General features: G+C 41.7%; 1 protein-coding gene across 1 annotated transcript in view; it reads left to right on the forward strand.

Annotated features, from left to right (window-relative positions):
• The window catches only part of LOC133388826 (collagen alpha-1(XIII) chain-like), a 154,399-nt gene that overhangs the window by 90,630 nt on the left and 43,120 nt on the right, over positions 1-20,649 (forward strand). The window contains exons 20-25 of the mRNA XM_061635208.1: positions 1,406-1,459; positions 2,566-2,643; positions 6,274-6,342; positions 10,202-10,225; positions 16,058-16,111; positions 18,303-18,347. Coding sequence (XP_061491192.1) covers positions 1,406-1,459; positions 2,566-2,643; positions 6,274-6,342; positions 10,202-10,225; positions 16,058-16,111; positions 18,303-18,347 — 324 coding nt within the window. The remainder of the gene's footprint in view (positions 1-1,405; positions 1,460-2,565; positions 2,644-6,273; positions 6,343-10,201; positions 10,226-16,057; positions 16,112-18,302; positions 18,348-20,649) is intronic.

Consider the following 20,649-nt stretch of genomic DNA (forward strand, 5'->3'; position numbering starts at 1 on the left):
TCTAGAGTGATCTTTTCTTAATAGGCCTGCCTGCCTGCCTGCCTGGATATATAGCAAAATTACTTACTTGAGTTGTAACAAACCCAGGTTGTTCTGTTCAGAACTTTCCAGAAACAAGGGGTGATAGTTACTAGATAAAATAGTGTTTCTCTGTGAGATGAATTGAAATGTGAATGTCCACGTTGTTTGGTTGCTAGACAAAATGAGAAGAGACAGGATCTGGTGTTTTGTGGATGATTTATTAAGTGGTCTACACATTTTAGGGAATGTCTCTCCTTCCCCAGGAGCTAAAAACAAACATTCAAATTGATAAGAATCGTGTCTTAGAGACAACACTGTGGTCATAAGCATATGAACATATGCTTATAACAATCTTCAGATGACATTTAATGTTAGAACCTAATGTCGTGAAAAAACCTTTTCATGTTAATTGCAAGTGGTTGCACCCATAATTGTATAACATAAAATATTACTATGCCGTAACTTTTAACTAGATGGTTATTCTGGGAATTGCCATATTTTGTCACCACATAGCTATTAAAAAAAACTCCTACCCTGTTATTGGTAGAGTCATAAATATGAAAAATTTCAGAACTGAACAACATTGTAGAGTGTACATAGTTGGGCATAAAATAAGAGTAAAAGGTCATCCATACAGGCACAGTGGATAATCTTGGTCATGTACAGGATTGTATCACCTCGAATCTGGTACCTAGAGATGCACTTGCTAGTCCATATAAACAATTGTGCTGTGAAGATTGTTTCCCGACAAGATGGCATGAAAAACAGCATTTCATAAGTAAAGAGTTCATAAGATTGTGTACAGTTAGGAGATTAATTCATTTTAAACCAGGTTATTTGAAAAATGGAAACTTCTTATAAAGAAAACTTTTTAAAAAGCAATTAGTTTTTTAAAAGATCTTAAAAATTGTATTTCAAATTTTAAAATCTGATTTTAAAAAATCCCAGGCTATGGTCCGAAGGCACATGAGGCCAGCACCCTGCTGAAGCTAAGCTAGGTCAGGTCTGGTCAGTACCTGGATGGGAGACCGCCTGGGAATCATATGTAAGCCGCCTTGGGTTTCTATTATGAAAAGAAAGGCAGGGTATAAATGTAAAAAATAAACCAGTTTTTATCCATCCAGTTACAGATTGCCCTTTTACTCTGAAATTGTTGCAGAAATAATCAGCTAATTGATATATGAGCATGCTGTGATATAGAATCAAAAGGCAAACTTGATACTTCTTCAGAAATAAATTCAGCAGGGGAACAGGAGTAAAGTTCTAGATATAATTGCTACATTGTGCCTAGTATAGATAGATTTACTGTTATTCAGCTGATCCTTGTACAAGGTAAACAAATAATTGCAGCTGGTATCTAACCATGTTTATATTTCACCAACAGGGAGAGAAAGGAAAGCCTGGAGATCCAGGGCCTCCTGCAACCATAGCACAAAAGGTTTGTTTTGTTACCTAGGAAGAGGAAGGGGAAGTGATAGCAGGTATATTTCCTTTAGTTGCTAGCACAGAAACATGCTGGGGAAGAGGCTGTGTACACACCATACATTTAAAGCATATTTAAAGCACATGGCTCCCCCAAAGGGTGCAGGGAATTGTAGTTCTGCGAGTAAACTACAGTTCCCAGTAGTTCCCTGTAGTTTACTCCTCACAGAACTACAATTCCCAGGATTCCATGTGCTTTAAATATGCTTTAAATGTATGGTGTGTATTGTGTTTATATGACATAAGCTTCCAAGAACAAACCTTGGTATAGCTCATGGTTAGTGAGAAGAAAGCTTAACAATGAGTCCTGGTTCAGATAACACAGTAAGTCAAACCTTGGCTTACCTTAGAGCAGCATGGCAGCACAAAGGGACCGGGGAAGATCAAAGCAGCAGCAGGCAACTTTCCGGGAACCCACGTTTGTGTGGTCTCACTAAAACAAGGTTTGGCTTAGTGTATCATGCGAACCAGGTCATTGAAACCTTGTGCCACTATAAATCCATTAGTCTTTAGGGTGTCATAAGATGTAATTTTTATTTTGGCTGTAACAAACTAATATGGCTACCTGCTGGAATTCTGAAAAAAAGCTATCTGCAACAAAATGTTGCAGTGTGGAATGCTTCTCTTCAGGATTCCAGCCATGCCCTTTTCTAGGTCACTCCCTCTCTTTCCCCCAGTTTTCCATCCCCCCTAATAGTCAACCAGCATTCCATGCCTACTGAGCATGCTCAATCCCCATTGAGCTGTTTTGCTTCCTCCCCCACTGAGATTTTTTTCCCTAAAGATTTGTTGTACTTTTGCAAACCTTGGGGTTTCACCAAATCTGCAGGTGCCTCCCTCTTGTGTGTGGATGGTGCTGTTTTGCCACATTGAGGCTGGTGTTTGGATAATTGATTTCACCGTTAGTGTATATGGTGTTATTAGGCAACTGTCTAAAGGGTGTTGTCAGCAACACCTTGTCAATATCACTTCCTCCCCCTCACTCATTCAGAAAAAGCCTTATTATATAAAAATACAAGTATAATAATCAATTGACAATTTTTCCTCCTTTTGTCTATCTAGGGAGAAAAGGGAGATTCTGGCAATGCACTTGGAGGAGGCAAAGGTGAACCTGGATTACCTGGGCCTCCAGGACCAAAGGTGAGTAAATCTCTTTGCTCTTCTTTAAGGCATTCTGTTTGTTGTTTCAAGCACTGAAGGCCACCAAATGTCACATCATAGAATAGTAGAGCTGGGAGAGGCCTATAAGGCCATCAGGTCCAACCCCCTGCTCAGTGCAGGAATCCAAGACAGACATGTCTAAGCCTCTGCAAAGTTTTCACATTTTCCTTTTTTAGGGAAGGGGGGATTCTTTAACATCCACCCACATTTCTTGTGTAGAAAAGGAACAACATAACAGGAAGTAATGCAAATAAGAGATAATGCCTCCTTGACTAACAAAAAAACAGTAATAAAAGAACAGTAACAGCCTTAGCAGCCCAGAGGACTAGGAGAAAGATCAAGACTATATAAACTAACAGATCAGAGACTGGTAGCCCATCCACAAACTAGGGAGTAGCCCTAATGGCCTGACACCCAGGAAAACTACCTTTCAGATGAGTCCAATGGTCCATTTTCCCTGGGTGGAGAAATATCAAGAATATATTCCCCTAGGTGGGATGTACCAAAGCAATCCCAGTAGGGAAGGTCCATCTAGGCTGCCTCTGTCTGTGAAACTGCTTGTTGTAACACCATCCTCCCAAATAAAGTGTCAGCTGAAGCATACAGATCTATCTTATAATGCTTAGTAAAGTTGTTGGGACTAGCTCTACAAATGTCCAGAATAGGAACATTGGTGACAAAAAGTGCCATGGTTGCAGACCAGCTGGGCATGAGGAGCTTAAGAGACTCATAGGTCAGAGAGATATAGACCAGCAGCCAACAAGCCAAGGTAGCTGAAGAAACCTTTCTCTGCAAAGTCTGTGGATGAAACAAGACAAATAAGAAATCAGTGAGATAGATGCCCCAGGTGTGAGAAAAATAGACCTTGAGGGTTCTGCGGACATTGAGTGAATGCCAGGCTTTTTCCAAAGGATGCACCAGGTTAGGACAGAAGGATGGCAAAATGATGTTCTGATAGCAGTGAAAGCTGGAGTTCATCTTTAGGAGGAATGAAGGGAGAGTACGTAAAAGAATGGAATCTTTGTTTAAAAATGCACAAATGTCACACCATGGACAAGGCCCCCAACTCGGAAACACACTATGCCGAGGTGATGCTGATGAGAAACAGAACCTTAAATGAAAGAATCCATAAGGAAACTGAAGAGGCTCAAAGGGCAGACACTGCAGCGCTTTTCACACCTTCTGAAGATTCTATGATAGGAAATGATGTTTATCAAGTCTTCCTTCTTCAGGAAACACTTTACCAAGAGATGCACACCCAGGGAGGAGGAGGCGGCCCTGAACAAAAGGATAGATTAAATACTGGAAACCTGACACTGTAGGATTTTCTGTTTGAGGCCCATCTCTATCCCTTTGTGCAGAAAAGCAAGACCATGTTGAAGTATGACTTTGGAGGGATGAACATTGTGGGCCACACTCCAGTGAGAAAAGGCTAACTGATAAATTCTAATGGTCACCAGGAGGCCAGGACATCAAACTGTCAGACTCAGCCGTTAGGTGTTGGAATGCCAAATCAGACCCTGACAAGAGATCCAGCCTTACTGGTTCATTCACAATCCCATGATCAACAGGCAGAAAAGATCTGAAAAACATGGATGACACAGTCAATACTAGGCCAGCAGAACCATCTGTACTTGTTCCTGGTGAAGCTTCCAATGTCCCCAACCTAACAGAGGCATGGAAGGAAGGCACAGAGCAGAACGTCTGGCTATGAGATGGAGAGAGTGTCCATGACTTCAGCTTCCACCTTGTGATACCTTGCAAAGAACCAAGGCAGATAGGTGTTCTGACTTGTCGCAAACAGGTCCACAACTAAAGGGCCGAGCCAACATTGGACTTGGAAGAAGATCTCTAAATGAAGTCTCCATTCCCATGGAGCCACCTCCTGTCTGCTGAGCCAATCCATCATGACATTCTCTACTGAGCTGTTCTGCTACCAGTGACTTCAAATTATGCTTGGTCCAGTTAAAGAGCAGAGGCAACTCCACTTGAAGACTCTTAGATCAAGTCCCTCTTGTTTGCTGATATGTACTTTCACGCTTGTGTTGTCGAACAGATGAGTATGGGATCCAAGTGAAACCTCTGATAAAAATGAAGTAGAGCCATACCCACTGCCCTCAACTCCAGTCAGTTTATATTGTGGAACCCTTTGGTGGCATTTCCCATCCCCTGAATGAACTCTTTGTTGCAATGGGCCCCACCCCTACAAGCTGATCTGTGGTGATCAGGGTCCATTGAGGTTACTGGAATCTAAGGTTTCTGGAGGGAGGTCCATCAGCTGAAAGAAGATCAAATGCTGGGGGAAAGATGAAGATACCTGTGCCTGGAGTTGGTAATGTCCAGCTGGTAAAGCAGCGGTGTCCACCAGAGTGGACAGATGTGGTTTTCAGCACACGCACACAGATGGAGAGTACAGTGGGCAAAAGCAATCAACATACGGACACAGATGGGAGGTGCGGTGAATAAGCAGAAAACACACAGATGGGGGGTGCGGTGAATCAATGAGGCGGCTGCAGACTGTAGCAGGAAGCCAGGCACTAAGGCACTGCCCTATTAATTTATCCTCCAGCAACTGTTTGAGATGGGGGTGGAGGTAGAATAGAGGCAGAGTAAGAAGAAAAGGTTCAATTGACAGTAAGCAAGAAAAAGTGCAGGAAAAGAGAACACAGGAAAAAATGATTGCCCCAACAAAAAAGGCAGGAACAATGAAAAGAAAATGGTGACTGGGAGAGAAATGAAGGGCAACTGCCACAAAAGGGCGGGTGAAAAAGCAAACCACAAGTTGTGGGAGGCTGGCAGGGAAGGAGACAAAAACAACTGTGGCTGCAAGCACCAGAACACGTGTCGGGTGAAAGCTGCCAGCCAGAAAGGTAGAAAATCACAGGCAAGGAAGGGAACAAACGCTGCTTGCTGGACCATGGACAACAAAGGGACAGAACAGGTGAAATGGTGGGCAGACGGGAGAGAGGGGCAGGTGAACAGCTGCCAAAAAGGCCAAGGGAATGGAGGAAAAACAGGCAACTGGGGGGTAGTAGGGAAAGGACAAATGGCGGCCAAAAAAAAGCAAGAAGCTGAGAAAAAAATGAACATGTTTTTCCTCAAGCACAAATAACAGTGAAGTCAAAAGAACCGAAAATGGGGGAAAGGGGGGGGGAGTCAGGACATGCTCAGGGACCAAGATAAAGACTAACACCAAAGCTAAGGAAGAGGGTTCAGAGATCCACCTCAAATGAAGGCAAGAAATGGACTGGAGTGAAACCCAGAAAGGGCTGCATAATCCTTGACTTCTAGTGTATTCCCTGCCCTCAGATACTAGGTGGTACTACTATCTATCTGATAGCTTGCCACCAAGGGAAAAGGGCTCAAAGCACACAGATTAAACTGATTATCATAATAGTGAGATGCCTATTCCAAATACAGATGCTTAAAATTTTGCTGCTGGCCCCTGTGAGCACTGCATGTGCAAGCACTGAAATATTAGCAAGCACCTGAATATTATCCCACATTGTCCTGTACAGTTCAACAGACTTTCATCAGAAACCAGCACTATGCCAGGTATCTCTAATCTAGATGGAAACTTTAGTTTCTAACCGCAGTTATATTTTTCAGGGTCCCAAGGGTGAACCAGGAAAGAATGAAATGGTAGATTACAATGGCAATATCAATGAAGCTTTACAGGTAAGAAACTGACACATATGTGTGTGCCAGAGCTTGCTAACCTTTTTGTACCAGGGGGCACATTTTGAATTTTGAGAGTGTGCTGCATGCATCAGTCACAAAATGGCTGCCATGGGGGCATGGCATAACACAAAATGGCTGCTGGGGGGGGCTTGGCATAACACAAAATTAGAGAGAGTAATCATAGCTGCTTCTCCCCTCCCCCGAGTCAATCTCATGTTTATCATGGAAGGTGTGTCCTACTGGTCCTGATTGCGGAGGTACAGTTGTTAACGGTACAAGAACCCTGTTTTCCCCAATGGCAACCCTAAACCAAAGCCTAGACTGCCATCCTGGTCCCACTTACCTGGGAGGAAGCCCCATTAAGCACAAAGAGATTTACATCTGAAGTAGACATGTATACCATTGTATTGTAAGTTCACTATATAATGAATTCTTAATGAGTGCCTCGACATCAGCTCCTGCATAGCAGATGACACACCTAAGCCTCTGCAAAGTTTTCACATTTTGCATTTGCCATTAGGGGAGGGAATTCTTTAACATGCACCCAAGCTTATTGTTTAGTAGCATTTGGAAAATAACTTCTAAAGAGTACCCGATCTCAGACAAACCCACCACAGGAAAGAAGAATCCAGGTTGCTAGGAAAAAAGGAAGGCCAAACTATAGAAGTTCCAAGGATTACTAGAAAATAAAACAGAAGCAGGAAAAGTGCACCAAAGGGAAGGGAAAAACAGAAGATATTTAGGAACCCATGGATCCCTATTGCCTGGTATCCAGGCAACTCACTTACCACTCTGACTTCACTCACTGACTAAATACAGTGATAGACAGGAGAAGCCAGGCTGGTTAATTTCATAGAAATCGCGTTGAAGGGTACCTGTACATTTTGCTTCATAATCTTTCTAGGAGGGCTAGAGACTTGCTTTTTTTTAGTGAAAGCTCAGTGCCTGCGTGCCCTGCCTGGGGAAGCCAATAAGGCCTTCGCAGGTGCCATGACACCCCTGGGTGCTGTCTTAGATGGAGGACCGATTTGAGGCTTTTGTGTTCCTCTAGGAAAATGGTTTATTGTTTCCAAATCAAGCAAAGAGAGGTATGTGGGGTAGGAATGCGGCTCGCTGCCTAGTTCCAATCCGCTTGTATTCCAATAGTCCGTTGGTCGATCCCGATCTGCCCTTTTTTTGTTTCTGCTTGCTCTGGCACTTGCCAATTCAATCTGCTGTGTGTGTTTTTTGGTGATTTGATCCGGGGGGGGAGGTGGTGGGGAAAAAATGCATAATTTTTTAACGTAAAATATAAATGATCACAATGTTCCACATTGGGTTTTTTGGTGGCTAAAAAAAATTGTGCAATTTTTAGCATAAATGCTTATGTGAATGATCACAGTGTTTAAGCAATGAATTACCTATTTATTTAAATTGTTTAAAAACTCTCACACTTAGACAAGGCACCAGCAGCTACGCCAATGATTGAACATAATCAAGGGTCTCACAAGGGGTGACAATAGAAAGTTAGAAAACACAGTCTGAGAGTGTGGGAGAGGCATAGGCAGGCAGGCGGTGGTGGCACACTGCAGGCAGTCACACACACACACACACACACACACATTTAGCACACAGAGAGAGAGAGAGCCCCTGATGGGCTCAGGACAGCAGCAATGAAAGTGGGGTGGGGTGGGGTGGGTGGGGCGGGTAGTGTTGGTTAGTCTCATCATCATGTTTCCTGCATGAGAGGATGGAGATTCAGAATTCTCTGAGCTGTCTTTTTAAAAAACACGAAATTGCAGGATGATTTAACAATTAACATTGATGACATATGTAGCCTAGGGCAGATTACAACCGCGTCCCAGCACAAGAAATCGGTGCCGGTCCGAAAAGATAGTGTCCTGTCGAATTCAGTCGGAATCCGGTGCTAAGTCCAATTTAGCAGATATTTTCCGCCATCCCTGATGTGGAGTCATATCACTTAACAGCATTAAACCAGAAAGCAGAAAACTTCAGAGCTGTACTGGCTGCCCAGCTAAATACATTTGTGTCATTATTCATCAAGCCAATTTTATACCACACAGATAACTTTCTGGCCTTATTGGGATGCTCCTTAACGCTGTTCATTTCAGTAATGCCTTTACTCTCAGTCTTGTTTCTATATGCATGAAAAGCTTTCAACAAGCTGGAGTGGGCCTTCAAGTCAACTGCACAAATGGAACACTTCTGTATCCATTGATACTGCACATAAAAATCAGCTGGTACATAAATACTGAAAATGCACAGAGGGCCCAGTTATGCCATCACTAATGGCCCCAAACACAAGTGCACATTCCCATCCATATCAGGTAGTGAATCCAGACAATTTAGTGGGACCCAAATGAGCATCACAGTGCATTCTAATCATAGCTCTCTGGATAGCAAATGTACATTCTCAGTCCTTTAAAAAGCTTTTCAGTTTTACCTGCACAAAAATCCCCAAGACCTTTAACTGTAATTATAAAAGTTCAGGAAAACACTATACGTTCATTGATTTTTATTTTCCTCTTAGTTATATCCACCTTTGTTCCATCATGGAACTCAAAGTGGCATAGATGTGATTTCCAGGAGGTCTCTGATCCAGCTACTGAACAGATTGAGTTTTGCTTACCTTTAAGCAAGGTGGTAGCCTCATGTGCCCTCAGACTGTGCCCTGAGATACTATTGAGTATTTAACTTCTACATTCAATGGGCATTTTTATGCGCTACCAATAGGCTATCAGCTAGAACAAAGATATTAATTTAAATAAAATACAAGTTTATATAATATGCCTATATTGCTCCTGCCAGCTGATAACGTTTTGCAGGAGGTATAGACTTAGCAATAGTAATAAGATCCTTCCCCACCCCCAGATAATACTGCAGATGTTTCAGATTAGTTACCTAGCTGCAACAGATGTTTATAGACCTATTAGGCAGTAGGAATCAATGAAGACAACTTCTTGCAATACTTATACGTTTAGTAAGAACTTGACTCACTGAAATGAGTTTTTCTCCTAAAGGTTTTATTTTGTTAAAAAATGTCAAACACACATGGGCTTCCCATCTGCTAAATAAATTCAATTTTGTACCTCATATTGACCTATTCCTTTCTGATCTGGAATTCAAACTATTTCTGCAAAACAGAAATATGCAAGTAGACAGATGAGTTTGGCTCAGCTTGATGATTGATGATGAATGGGGACAGTGTACACTAGTTAGCAGTTTGGCTGTCTAAAGCCATACTGAAGCATACCTTGGCCACTTGCTGCGCTGTGGGTTCTAGGTCAGTAGCATATATACAGGGAAAACTGGATGGAAATTGCTTCTGGATACAGCTGGGGAGAAATTGTTTTGCATGTCAGGGTGCTGAAGCAATACTGGCTTGAATACTTGCTTCTAAGCACCTAAAACAGCCACTCAACTTGTACAATTGTAAGCCTATAGGGTGATATCCAGTTGCGGTTCCCCACTTGTGCAACAGTCTTTCCATTTGTGCAGACTTGCTTTCCCCTTCCTCTTCTCCCCTGTGAAGCCCCCTGTGTGTCCCTAAAATCTACTCTGGAGGGTTGGGAGACCCTCTGTAGGAGGGGAGGAGGGGAAGAGAAAGCCCTGCCACATCTGCTAGTGCCAGTTGGATATTGCCCATAGATTATTTTGAAGATACTATAAGACTGTGGGGCTTTTTCTCTAAAGGAAAACTTACAGTGTAAAAGCTATTTTGACATTCCAGCTGGGTTATAAAACCTAGTACTTCATGCTAAGTTTGGTTTATTGCTTAAGCATTAGTTTAGAATTGAAAGGGAAAGAGATATGCTGCTTCTATAATTTTTTTAAAACATTTTTTTCTTTTTTCTAGGAGATACGTACCTTAGCTCTTATGGTGAGTCAACTTTTCTTCTGTATGCATTGTGGTTTATAATCAGATTTCAGTTACAGAAAAGGAGTTGAATCAGCAACACTGGCAAATTTGAAATCATAGAGCTGGAAGAGACCTAGGAGGTCATCTAATCCAACCCTTTGCTCAGTGCACAATCTGCAACGCAGGTTGCAACTGCAGGATCCCTGATGGATGGCTGTCCAGCATCTGCTTAAGTACTTCTAGTAAAGAAGAGCCCACCACCTCCTTGGGCAGCCTGTTCTACTATGAAACAGCTCCTACCAATATGAAGTGTCTTCTGATGTTTAACCAAAATCTGCTACCCTGAAATGTTTATATTTACCAATAACAGAGAGTCTGCCCCATCTTTTGTGTGACAGCCTTACAGATATTTGAAGACCACTTTCATGTCCCCTTAATCTTCTCTTCTCTAGGCTAAACATAGCCAGCTGTTTCAGCCTTTCCTCACAGGACTTGGTTTCAAGATGTCTCACCATCCTGGTAACCCTTCTCTGGACATGCTCCAGTTTGTCAAATGGCCAACTTAAAAAGTGGCGTGATGAACAGCCCATCAGATGGGAAATGCTGTCACCTAGCATCAGCAGGCAGGCATCAAGTTTTTTGAGAAAGTAGCAAACCTTGCAAGATGCCACACCATTCCTGCCTTTCTTCCTCTAGGCGGATCATTTCTTTACTCGCTCCTAAGTGACTTCATTTTTCAATCCTCTAAACTTTATATTTTATACGGCTGTGCCTTTTCTCGGCCCTTGTCAGTGACTTCCTATTCTTGCTTGGTTTTTCCTCTGTCAGTGGGGTTTCTTTTTGGCACTCCCTTCCCGCCTTTCCCCCCGCCCTTTCTACCTTCCCTCAGGGAAGCCACCTTCCCCTTGGTGTATCATGTTATTGATCTTCCTGCATTTATTGACTTGCTCACCTTTGTCTAAGTTCCCCACAATTGTTTTTCTCCAGTCATTGTTTCTCCTGAAGCGGCCTGCCTTTCCTTGCAAGCGGCAGCACAGTGGCACCATTTTGGTTAACTGTGCCTCACGGTTTGTGTTTAAAATGCACACTTTTTTACTTTTCTCCTCTGTCTTCTTACTGATTACTTTCAGTGGATCCCATCTCCCAATGTGTCCCTCGTGTGTCCTTTACTTAGAATTTTGTTTTTTAAACCTCCTGTTTTTCTCCCTTTTCAATCTTCCTCCTGGATCTGCAGCAGGATACGCCCACTGTGGGGTCGAATTAGTGCTCCTTTTTAGCTTGCACAGCCAGCGCAAAGAGACTCAGCAGTGCCTTGCAATTGATATTTTTAAATACCCTTCCTCCACGCCCCCCACTCGTGCGTGTGAGTTGAGCAGCTAGTTTTGGAATACCCTTCCTCTGTGCCTCCCACCTGTGCGCGTGAGTTGAGCAAAGCTATCATGGTAGCTGTATCCCTTGCAGCTGATGCCCAGGACCAGATGATTGGCACAGCTCTAACAAATGATGCCAATGCCACAGCACCTCCTGATTTAATGACATCTGCCTTCTCCCTGGCATACCCCCTTGACATCAGTGCTACAGCATAAAAAGGCACTTAAAAAGTAAAAATATTGCAAAGCTGCCTCTCGTACTCACGCTATTGAGAGTGCACAGCATTAGTCAAACAGCAAACCTCATGAGGCAAAGCCTAAATCTGATGTTACCAAGGCCTCTGGAGAGCTCTATACATTGGCATGCTAGAGCACTCTACCAAGGGCCTGTCTGCAAGTTGCCGCCACACAGCTGCTGATGAAGGGTGTGCTGAGGAACCCCTATGTGGGAATGAGGGCAGTACTAGACCAGAAGTTCATCTGTTTGACTCCCCTCATTTGCCTGCAGGAGATTCTCACCCCACCACCACACAGTCCTCATATATTGCATTTGACCCCTCAAGCCCTAGCCCAGTTCATATATGCTCTTTTGGGGGGCATTTCCTCTGAATTACTTTAGCGACCTCAAGGTCCAATTCCAATGCAGACACAGGTTCCTACGACTGACTCTTGCCCAGGGCCCTCTTCCATTGTTCTCGAGGCTACACATCCTACAGACTCAAAGATCTGCTCAGCTCACACAAACTGCCAGGGGCCACTCCTCGGAAGAGGAAGATTAGGGGAATTCCGACCCTTTCACCATTACATCTTGGGGGCAACTTGCTAATCAGTCTAAAAATCCTTCAGAGTTGTCTGTTATTTTAGAGGAAGCAGTGTTCCTTAATGTATGGTTTTTCTGCATTGCTTTTTGTGCTGTTTTCTTTCTTCTCTAAGTGTGTATTATGTTCTCACCATTGGAGTATCCTTCCGGCTGATCATCAGGGAATGGTCTGAGATCTCACAAGGTTTACTACTTCCTCAAAAAACATAATAATTCCTGCCTGCTCACACTAGATGGCAGCATTTCCCATCTGATGGTCTGTTCTCCACGAGAAATTATGTTCAGGTAAGGCCAACGGTCCCTTCCCATAATCTGGACACTATGCTTCTATTAGTTGGCTTTTTTGGAAGCCATATCATGCTGTTGCCTCATGCTCAGGGTGTGATCTATTAAGACACCTAGGTCTTTTTCACATGTATGGGGCGGGCAATCCAGGTCTCTCGCATCCTCCAGTGCCTTCTATTTTTTGTAGCTAAATGCAGGACTTTGCATTTTTCTCTGTTTAATTTCATCTTGTTTGTTTTGGCTTAGTGTTCCAGCCTGTCAAGATCAATTCGACAGTTATCCCTCATAGATTATCCAAGTGATTTATAAAAAAGTTGAACAGCACAGGGCTAAGACACACCTAGTTAAAGAAGCCAAAAATGACACACATGGAGAATTCATTGGGCAGTATTCAATGAATGTGTCCCACCAGCACAAGGATTACCACTAGTGCATTGGGACTTCCCCCTCTTCTCCCCCCACACGCCCCACACCCATCTGCTCCAGAGGGTGGAGTAATCCCTAGAAATGATTTAGGGGGCATGTGGAGGAGGGAGGGGGGAAGTCCCATTGCTCTAGCAATAATCCTTGCACTTGATGGGATGCTGAGTTTGCACTATGTTGGATATAACCCATAACAATTTTTAAAATGTAACTGTACTTAATTTTAGTTTCTGTGCCAGGCCCAACACCACCAAGAGCACCTTGGAAGGCTCATCCCTAACATTTGCCCTGTTATCTGCTCTCTCTTTTTAAAATAACAATATAGTAATACCTCAGTTAACAAAATAGATGCGTTCCTGCACATTACTTCTTTGACAGAAACTTTGGTACCAGAGGTAGGAATAACATGGAAATAATAGGTATAGGTTCCTACACCTGCTTATAGATGGTAGGGGCAGCTTCAACAGGGGCTTTAAAAGGTGCCTACCTGGCACCCACCCCTCCCCTTCCTTCCCCTCCTCTGAATAGTATTGGATTCTCTCCGCAGCCCTGAGAGAAAGCAAGAGATATCTTTAATGCAACACAAACACACAGGTTTGTCAGTTTCACCTTAAAGCAATGGCACAGGCTTGAAAGTTTATCCATGGCAAAGCAAAGCTGGTCATGTTCACCTTTTAAAAAGCCTTCCTTAAAAGGAGCTTCATTCCTTGAGGATTTGTTAATTGAGGTATTACTGTAATAATAAATAAAGCACTCTGGCAGTTGAGTCATTCTGGAGCATTGGGTCGGGGTCAGGAATGGCTGCCACCAAAAATAATTCTTCTGGGATACTTAAATTAAACAGTTGAAAATATTATTTAATTCATCTGCTGCTGCCAAAATTTGTATAACAGCATAGTTGAAAGCTGCACAGATTCTAAATCTCTCAAATTGGGTAAAAAGAATCCGAGGTCCTGCATTATCAGTGAAATTGACTTATTTTTCAAGAAGCTACTGGGAGAAACAGATTAACAGATTCATTGAAAAATGGGCTCTATTTTTAAATTTCTGAAATAAGAATTTTCAAGAACAAATACAGCTGGCTATGTTTTTTCCCCTGCATATTGTAAATATGGGCCCTAATCTTATTTTTATAAGGATATATGGTTTTTGGTTCCACTCCATGCAGAATCTGTCACTTAGGCTGCAATCCAATACACATTTACCTGAGAGTAAGTCCCATTGAAACCAATGGAGCTTATGTCTGAGTAAACATGTATTGGATTGCACTGTTACACATTTTTTCCCATGTTCTTGTTTAATATTTATATTTTATTATTTTTTGTTGGAAACACTGATTTTGATACCAGCAAATTCTTAGCAATGTTGTTTCTCGTATTGTTTTGCATTATCGTAGTTGCTTTACCTCTCTTTTTTCTTCTTGGTTCCTTATGCAATGTTTTTAAAATAATAAAAACATTTTAATAATAATGATCATCATCATAATGTCCCAGGCAGGGACGAGTGGGAGGGGGCCCTCGAATGGTGGGGGCACCAAACAGGACACCACTTTGCCATAGGTTCTTTCAATACTGGTAGATGCACATCCATGTATCCTTAATTATATTGTACCTCACCCATTTAGGAGCTGATCTTGGCTGAAAAGTGGGGCATAAATGTAATAATTAAATAAAACCCAATCTCATCCCCAAATTTTGGGACAGGAAACCTCTGTTTAAAAACATAGTACAAAAAAAACGCAATTACATTTCCAATTTTAAAACTGTAAAAATTAAGAATTTTTTAACACAATCATGTGTAAAATTTAGATAGAACTCCCTGAGTGTGCAATGTGTCTTAGCAAACACTGAGTAAACATTACTTAATACTTGCTTAACCTTCACTATCAAAGCAGAAATTATGTGTCCTTCTTTGGAAAAGGAAGTTATTTATGCAGGACTTGGAAAATCCTTGTCAAGACTGCTGTAAGCAAAACTCATTCCCTCATATCACAAAGAGTTTAAAACGTTGGGGGTTTTGGAAGTGTAATTTGTTGAGTTGTGTGAAAGGACTATAGGTCTTTGGCAATACAATCAACTCTGGCACTAGGAAGTTTTCTAGTGACCTTACAAGCCTTGTCCCAACACTCTTGTCTGAATTTGGCACTGAGGTTTGCTGAGAGAAATCTTATATTGTCAATAGAAAATAAATCTCATGTCAGCATACAGCAAAGGAATCTGCCTTATACTGAGTCTTACCATTGATCTGTGAAGCTCAGTATTGTTTACACTGACTGGCAGCAGCTCTCCAGGGCTTCAGACAGGGGACACTCCCAGCCCTTCTTGGAAATGCTGGAGATTGAACCTGGGACTTTCTGCATGCAAAGCAGCTGTCGGCCTCTGAGATAAGACATGAACAAAAGAATGACTGGTCAGTGGTCATCCAGTGAGCCTCCAGTGGCAGAGTAGGGATTTGAACATGGGGCTCCCTAGGCTAAGTCCACCACTAATCATTACATGCTAGCCTTCTATTATTACTTTTAAATGTATATTTGACACTTACCTAGGTTGTCAAATAATTGTGGCACCTCTATTTTCTTGGCATAGGACAATGTATCTCTTATAGTTTTGTAGGACTCTAGACAGTTAAAAATGGTATCCACAAAGCTACATTTCTGCTTATCTGTCTCTACTACTGATTCCCCCCCTCCCATTTGCAATATATTATTTTATATCTGTCATATCTTTTTAAGGCACTTCAGGGAAGTTGATCATAAGAAATATTTCTTGCCTATTCCAAATAAGAACATTTAGGCTTCTATACCCTACACCCACTTACCTGGGAGTAAGTTCCATTGAACTCAATGGAACTTACTTATGAATAGACATGTATAGTATTGCAGTGTTAAGTTTTTTAAAAAGTAAAAAAAAATATTTTATTTTCATATTTTATAAACATGAGCTGTTCTTTCATCAGGGACCTCCTGGACTTCCAGGTGTTGCAGGGCCAGCAGGACCACCTGGACAGAAGGTAACAGTCAACCACTGTGATTCATAAAACTTGACTTGGTCATGATCCAGCAAAATACAGCACTTTCAGTCCCATAGATTTCAATGCAAAAGGTGCTGATGTGTTTAACTCTCTTGTTTAAATTAACAGGTGCTGAACATTTTATCATACTCCAAGCTTACTAATAATTGAGATCATGCAGTGCAATCTTATGTCTACTCAGAAGTAAGCCCCATTGAATTCAGTGGAACTTACTCCCAGATAACTGTGTATAAGATTGCAGCCTTAGTGTACTACAGTAGAGTTATTTGCCCTGTATATCTTTCTCACTCTGTAATATAAAGGCTATTGTAAACCTTTCTTCCTACTCCTTATAGCTCACATTGTATAACTGCAGCATAATAAAACCTAGTTATAAGCAAGGGTGTAGTTGTCCAGGGTCTTGGGGGGTCTTAGACCCTTAATTTTTTTAGGAGCAGGGTCCCAGCTGGGGCCCTGTGTCTCCAGCATGCTGTGAGCCAATCAACATGAAAAAGGAGTGTCTTAGCCACTGAGAAGAATCTTCTAACATGCTTCCTTGACCTTTCCTCTGATTGGAGCCAATCAGAGTGAAAGGAGATGAGTCAGCCAGTCTTCTCAGTAGCTAACACTCTCTCCTTTCATGCTTATTGGCTCCTAGGGATGTCTATTGTGGGAGAAGGTATTAACAAGGATCTCATTCTCAACCCCGTAGCAAAAAAGGGGGAGGGGCGTGGGTATGACTAACGTGAAGGGACCCTGCACTTCTGAATTTGCTGCTATACTACTGGTTATAAGTATGTGATAATTTCCTTCTTGCTCTCCCACTTTTCTCATTTTCATCAATTTCTATCCCCTGCCCTTTCAGACAAACCTTCCCTCAGTCACAGAAACCAGCCTATGAGAGCTACATCAATTCCCCACCTATCTTTTTCTGATTTTTTTTCCTTTTCTTGTCCATTCCTAGATTAGCTGGTACAGTGCAGTCTGTTAATGAAAAAAAGGTTCTATAAATGAGAAATTAAAATCATGCCTAGCTAGTGGCTGATAGAAGAAGCCTCTGTTTCAACCACCCTTGTTTCAGCCAACTGCATTCTAAAGGCTTTTTACCCCTTGACTGCTGTACCTGAGGTAAATGCATATTAGATACAGAGACAGATAGCAGTTACATTTGGTTATAAATTACCTCAGGAAAATAACTCAAAAAACCATAGCCTATGTCAAGGCCATCCCAAGCTTAATTGAAATCATGGTTTTATGTCTGATGGTTGTACTGTGTTATGGGAGTACTGTAAAGAGCAACTAATTTATCCCCAGGGTCCATAAAGGAAGTATGCCACAAAACTGAGGGATGAACTTTAATTGCCTCTTTTAGTTACATGCCATTAACATTGGATAAATATAGTGGACACTACAGCACAGCTGGGAGAAGAGGCTGCATTTTCTCCCTGACAATCCTCTCCTGGAAAACTTAATCCAAAAGTTGGATAACCCTTGAGTGATCCCCTCTGTGAAATAGGAGTCCTATGGCACCATTATTGTGATGTGAACAGGATTACCAAATCACCACATGGAGATTCCCCAGTGCAAACAGGCGACAAGTCAGCCAGGTTTCCCCACATGATCACTGCTTGGCCCTGCCCTCCCTTGTCGTATAACCTCCCTGCAAACAAACCAGAATGAATGCTTAATAAACAGGCAGTCTGGAAGTGACTCCATTCTCTTTAGCATTACTGTTCCCTTTTCCCCCCATGAAGCTTCAACTGCCAAATTTTGTCAGATACATCACTATCAGTAGAATACAAATCTTGCAATCTAGAGTGCTCTTCTAGATTCTTCTTCTGCCCCCTGCCCTGCCCTGCCCACCCACCCTGTAATGGTCCTACAGCATCCTGTGACCACTAACCATGCTCAGGCTTCATTGGGCTGTTTGGGCCCCTCCCTTAGGGCTTGTATCTACAGATTTTAATTTTTTTCTTTGTACTTCTGTAACCCTAACCCTTAGGGTTTCCCCAAGCCTGCTGATACCTCTCTCTTGTCCATGGCTAATGCCACACAGAGAAGTGAGGTAACTATTAGGATATATGATTCCTCTATCTGCAGATATTTTTTTGTCAACACCCAACCTTCATATACAAAGAGGTAAAGTAGCACTTCACTTTTTTTTTAATCTCCATTGGTTTCTGCACCTTAGGGTGAAATTGGCCTGCCAGGTCCTCGTGGACATGATGGAGAAAAGGTAAGGGTTTGGTAATGGAAGATATATGCAGTGTGTTGATTTGGCTGGCCTACCAAGCATAAAAAGAGATGAGTCTCAGGGCTGATTCACATGGGAGCTGAACTTCGTATTAAAGACGAAGCTTTTGCCATCGTGTTAGATTTCCAAGGTTCACACTTCCTACCTTCCAATCGCTGTTTTCCATTCACACTGAAGTGAAAGAATCAATCATGCAGCTTCCTAATAACCACACTCTCTTAAGGTCAAAATACCACTTCCTGGTTACTTTGGCAACCGAGCATGCTCAGTTTGTTCCAGAGTAAGTTTCATAGAAAAACAACTCTGAAGTGTGATTATTTGTATTTTCACTGCTACAATCCAGCTGAAATACAAATATTTGTTTGAACAGTGTTATGCTTTTTTGCACAAGTTAGGGGGGAAAGAAAAATAAAGCACCGTTTGCAGCAGGCTTGCAGAACGGAAGCCAGCAGGAGGAGGAGGGAGTGGGCATAGAGAGGGAGATGATTGACACACCCACCTAAAAGCATCAGAGTACAGCATCTGCAAGCACTAGAGATATTATTTATTATTTATTTATTATTTATTTTATTAAGCTTATATACCGCCCGACTAGCAAACAGCTCTCTGAGCGGTGAACATAGAAACATGTACAATAATAAAATTACAAGATCTAATATAACAAGTATATAAAAGTACACCATCTAAAATGAAATTACAACATTTACTTAAATTAACTTAGATTAAAATGCCTCAGAGAAGAGAAAGGTTTTAGATATGAAGTGGAGATGTTTTTTCCTTCCCTTTTCGGATTAAAAGAGGATTGGGTTACTACGGATTTAACGGGGAAAACTGCATTCTAGCTGCTGATTGCCTGCAACATCATGTGAACCATGCAAATTAAACGGGGATGCAAGTAGCACCAGACTCACATTAAACCTTTGTGTGAATCGGCCCACAGTTTTAAATTATTGAAAATAGGATTGTCTGCTCTCTAAAACTGGAGTTACTATAAAAGGCCTTGATGATATTCTTGGTTTAAACTCTTTCCATGAAACAAGAATGCTTTTGATGGCTCCATTTTGCAAAGTGCGTATTGCTCTTAATCTGATCTATGGAAGCTATTGAATACATGCCTGTCATTAGCCATATGATATCAGAACTTTCAGTATGTATGTTTTATCAAGCTGGGCCTAGAGACTTCAGCATCTGACTAAATTGTCGTAAGACAAAATCCTGCCTTCATATCTGATCCATCTGCCTCTGTCTTTACAAGTTAACACACAAATGTTCTTCTCCATGCACACAAGGTGATTATTGCATGCAGAAATCCAATCCCTACAAACATTTATTTTGAAGTAAGTTTGGAAGAACTCTCTGTTTAGTATGGCTGTCTTCAGGGCAGAGTAGGACTAAGATAATAAAAGACTGAGGACTTTAAATATGTTTTCATGTGACACTTTCCCAAGAAGGGACTTGCAGTAATTTGCTGTGGTGGGGAAAGGGCAGAGAGATGAACTTACATATACCCCCTCCACCAGCTGCAGACAGGAACACACTTTCTCACACAGAATCTCTCTTTCTTACACACACACACACACACTCAAATGAATGGAACAATATAAAGGGATGAAATCCTTCATTTATTTATTAGTGGGATTTATATTTGGACAAATGCTTTCAAGAAAGCCTACAGAGCAAATCCATGTAAAATATATAGATAAATACACCAATAAAAACTTCAAAAGCTCAAACAACAGATGGAACACAAGATGTATTGTTTACAAATTCATATGTATTGTTTTACTGATGTGAGCCACTTTGAGCTCATTTGAAAGATAATGTGAGCCATGTTTAAAATAATATTTTTTAAAATTATGAAACTTTGTGCACAGACACAAATCTCCTCACTCACTCTCCTCCTTCCCACCATTTGCTCCTTTCCCTCCCTTCCCCACAAATTCTGCTGCCCTTATCCTCATCTGGACAGTCTGACACTGATGACCTTCCCCATGTCCACCCAGAAAGGCCTGCTCCACAGTTTGAGAACCAAAAAGATTGGCCTGAAATAGCACAATACTATGATATACATACGTACATACACGTACGCATGAGTGCACACCCACCACACCCAGAGCAGTTATGCTGGATACAATCCAAAGAAAGTTAGGCAGATTAACACTAATTAAGCCTCTACTTGGAAGAATAATTCACTGAAATTAATGGTTCTAACTTTCAAGTAAATGTGATTAAGACTGGAAGGTTAAGCACATAACACAGTGTTCAAATCTTATTGACTGTATTG

The sequence above is a fragment of the Rhineura floridana genome, chromosome 7 (assembly GCF_030035675.1).
Source record: "Rhineura floridana isolate rRhiFlo1 chromosome 7, rRhiFlo1.hap2, whole genome shotgun sequence".
Classification (NCBI taxonomy): Eukaryota; Metazoa; Chordata; class Lepidosauria; order Squamata; family Rhineuridae; genus Rhineura; species Rhineura floridana.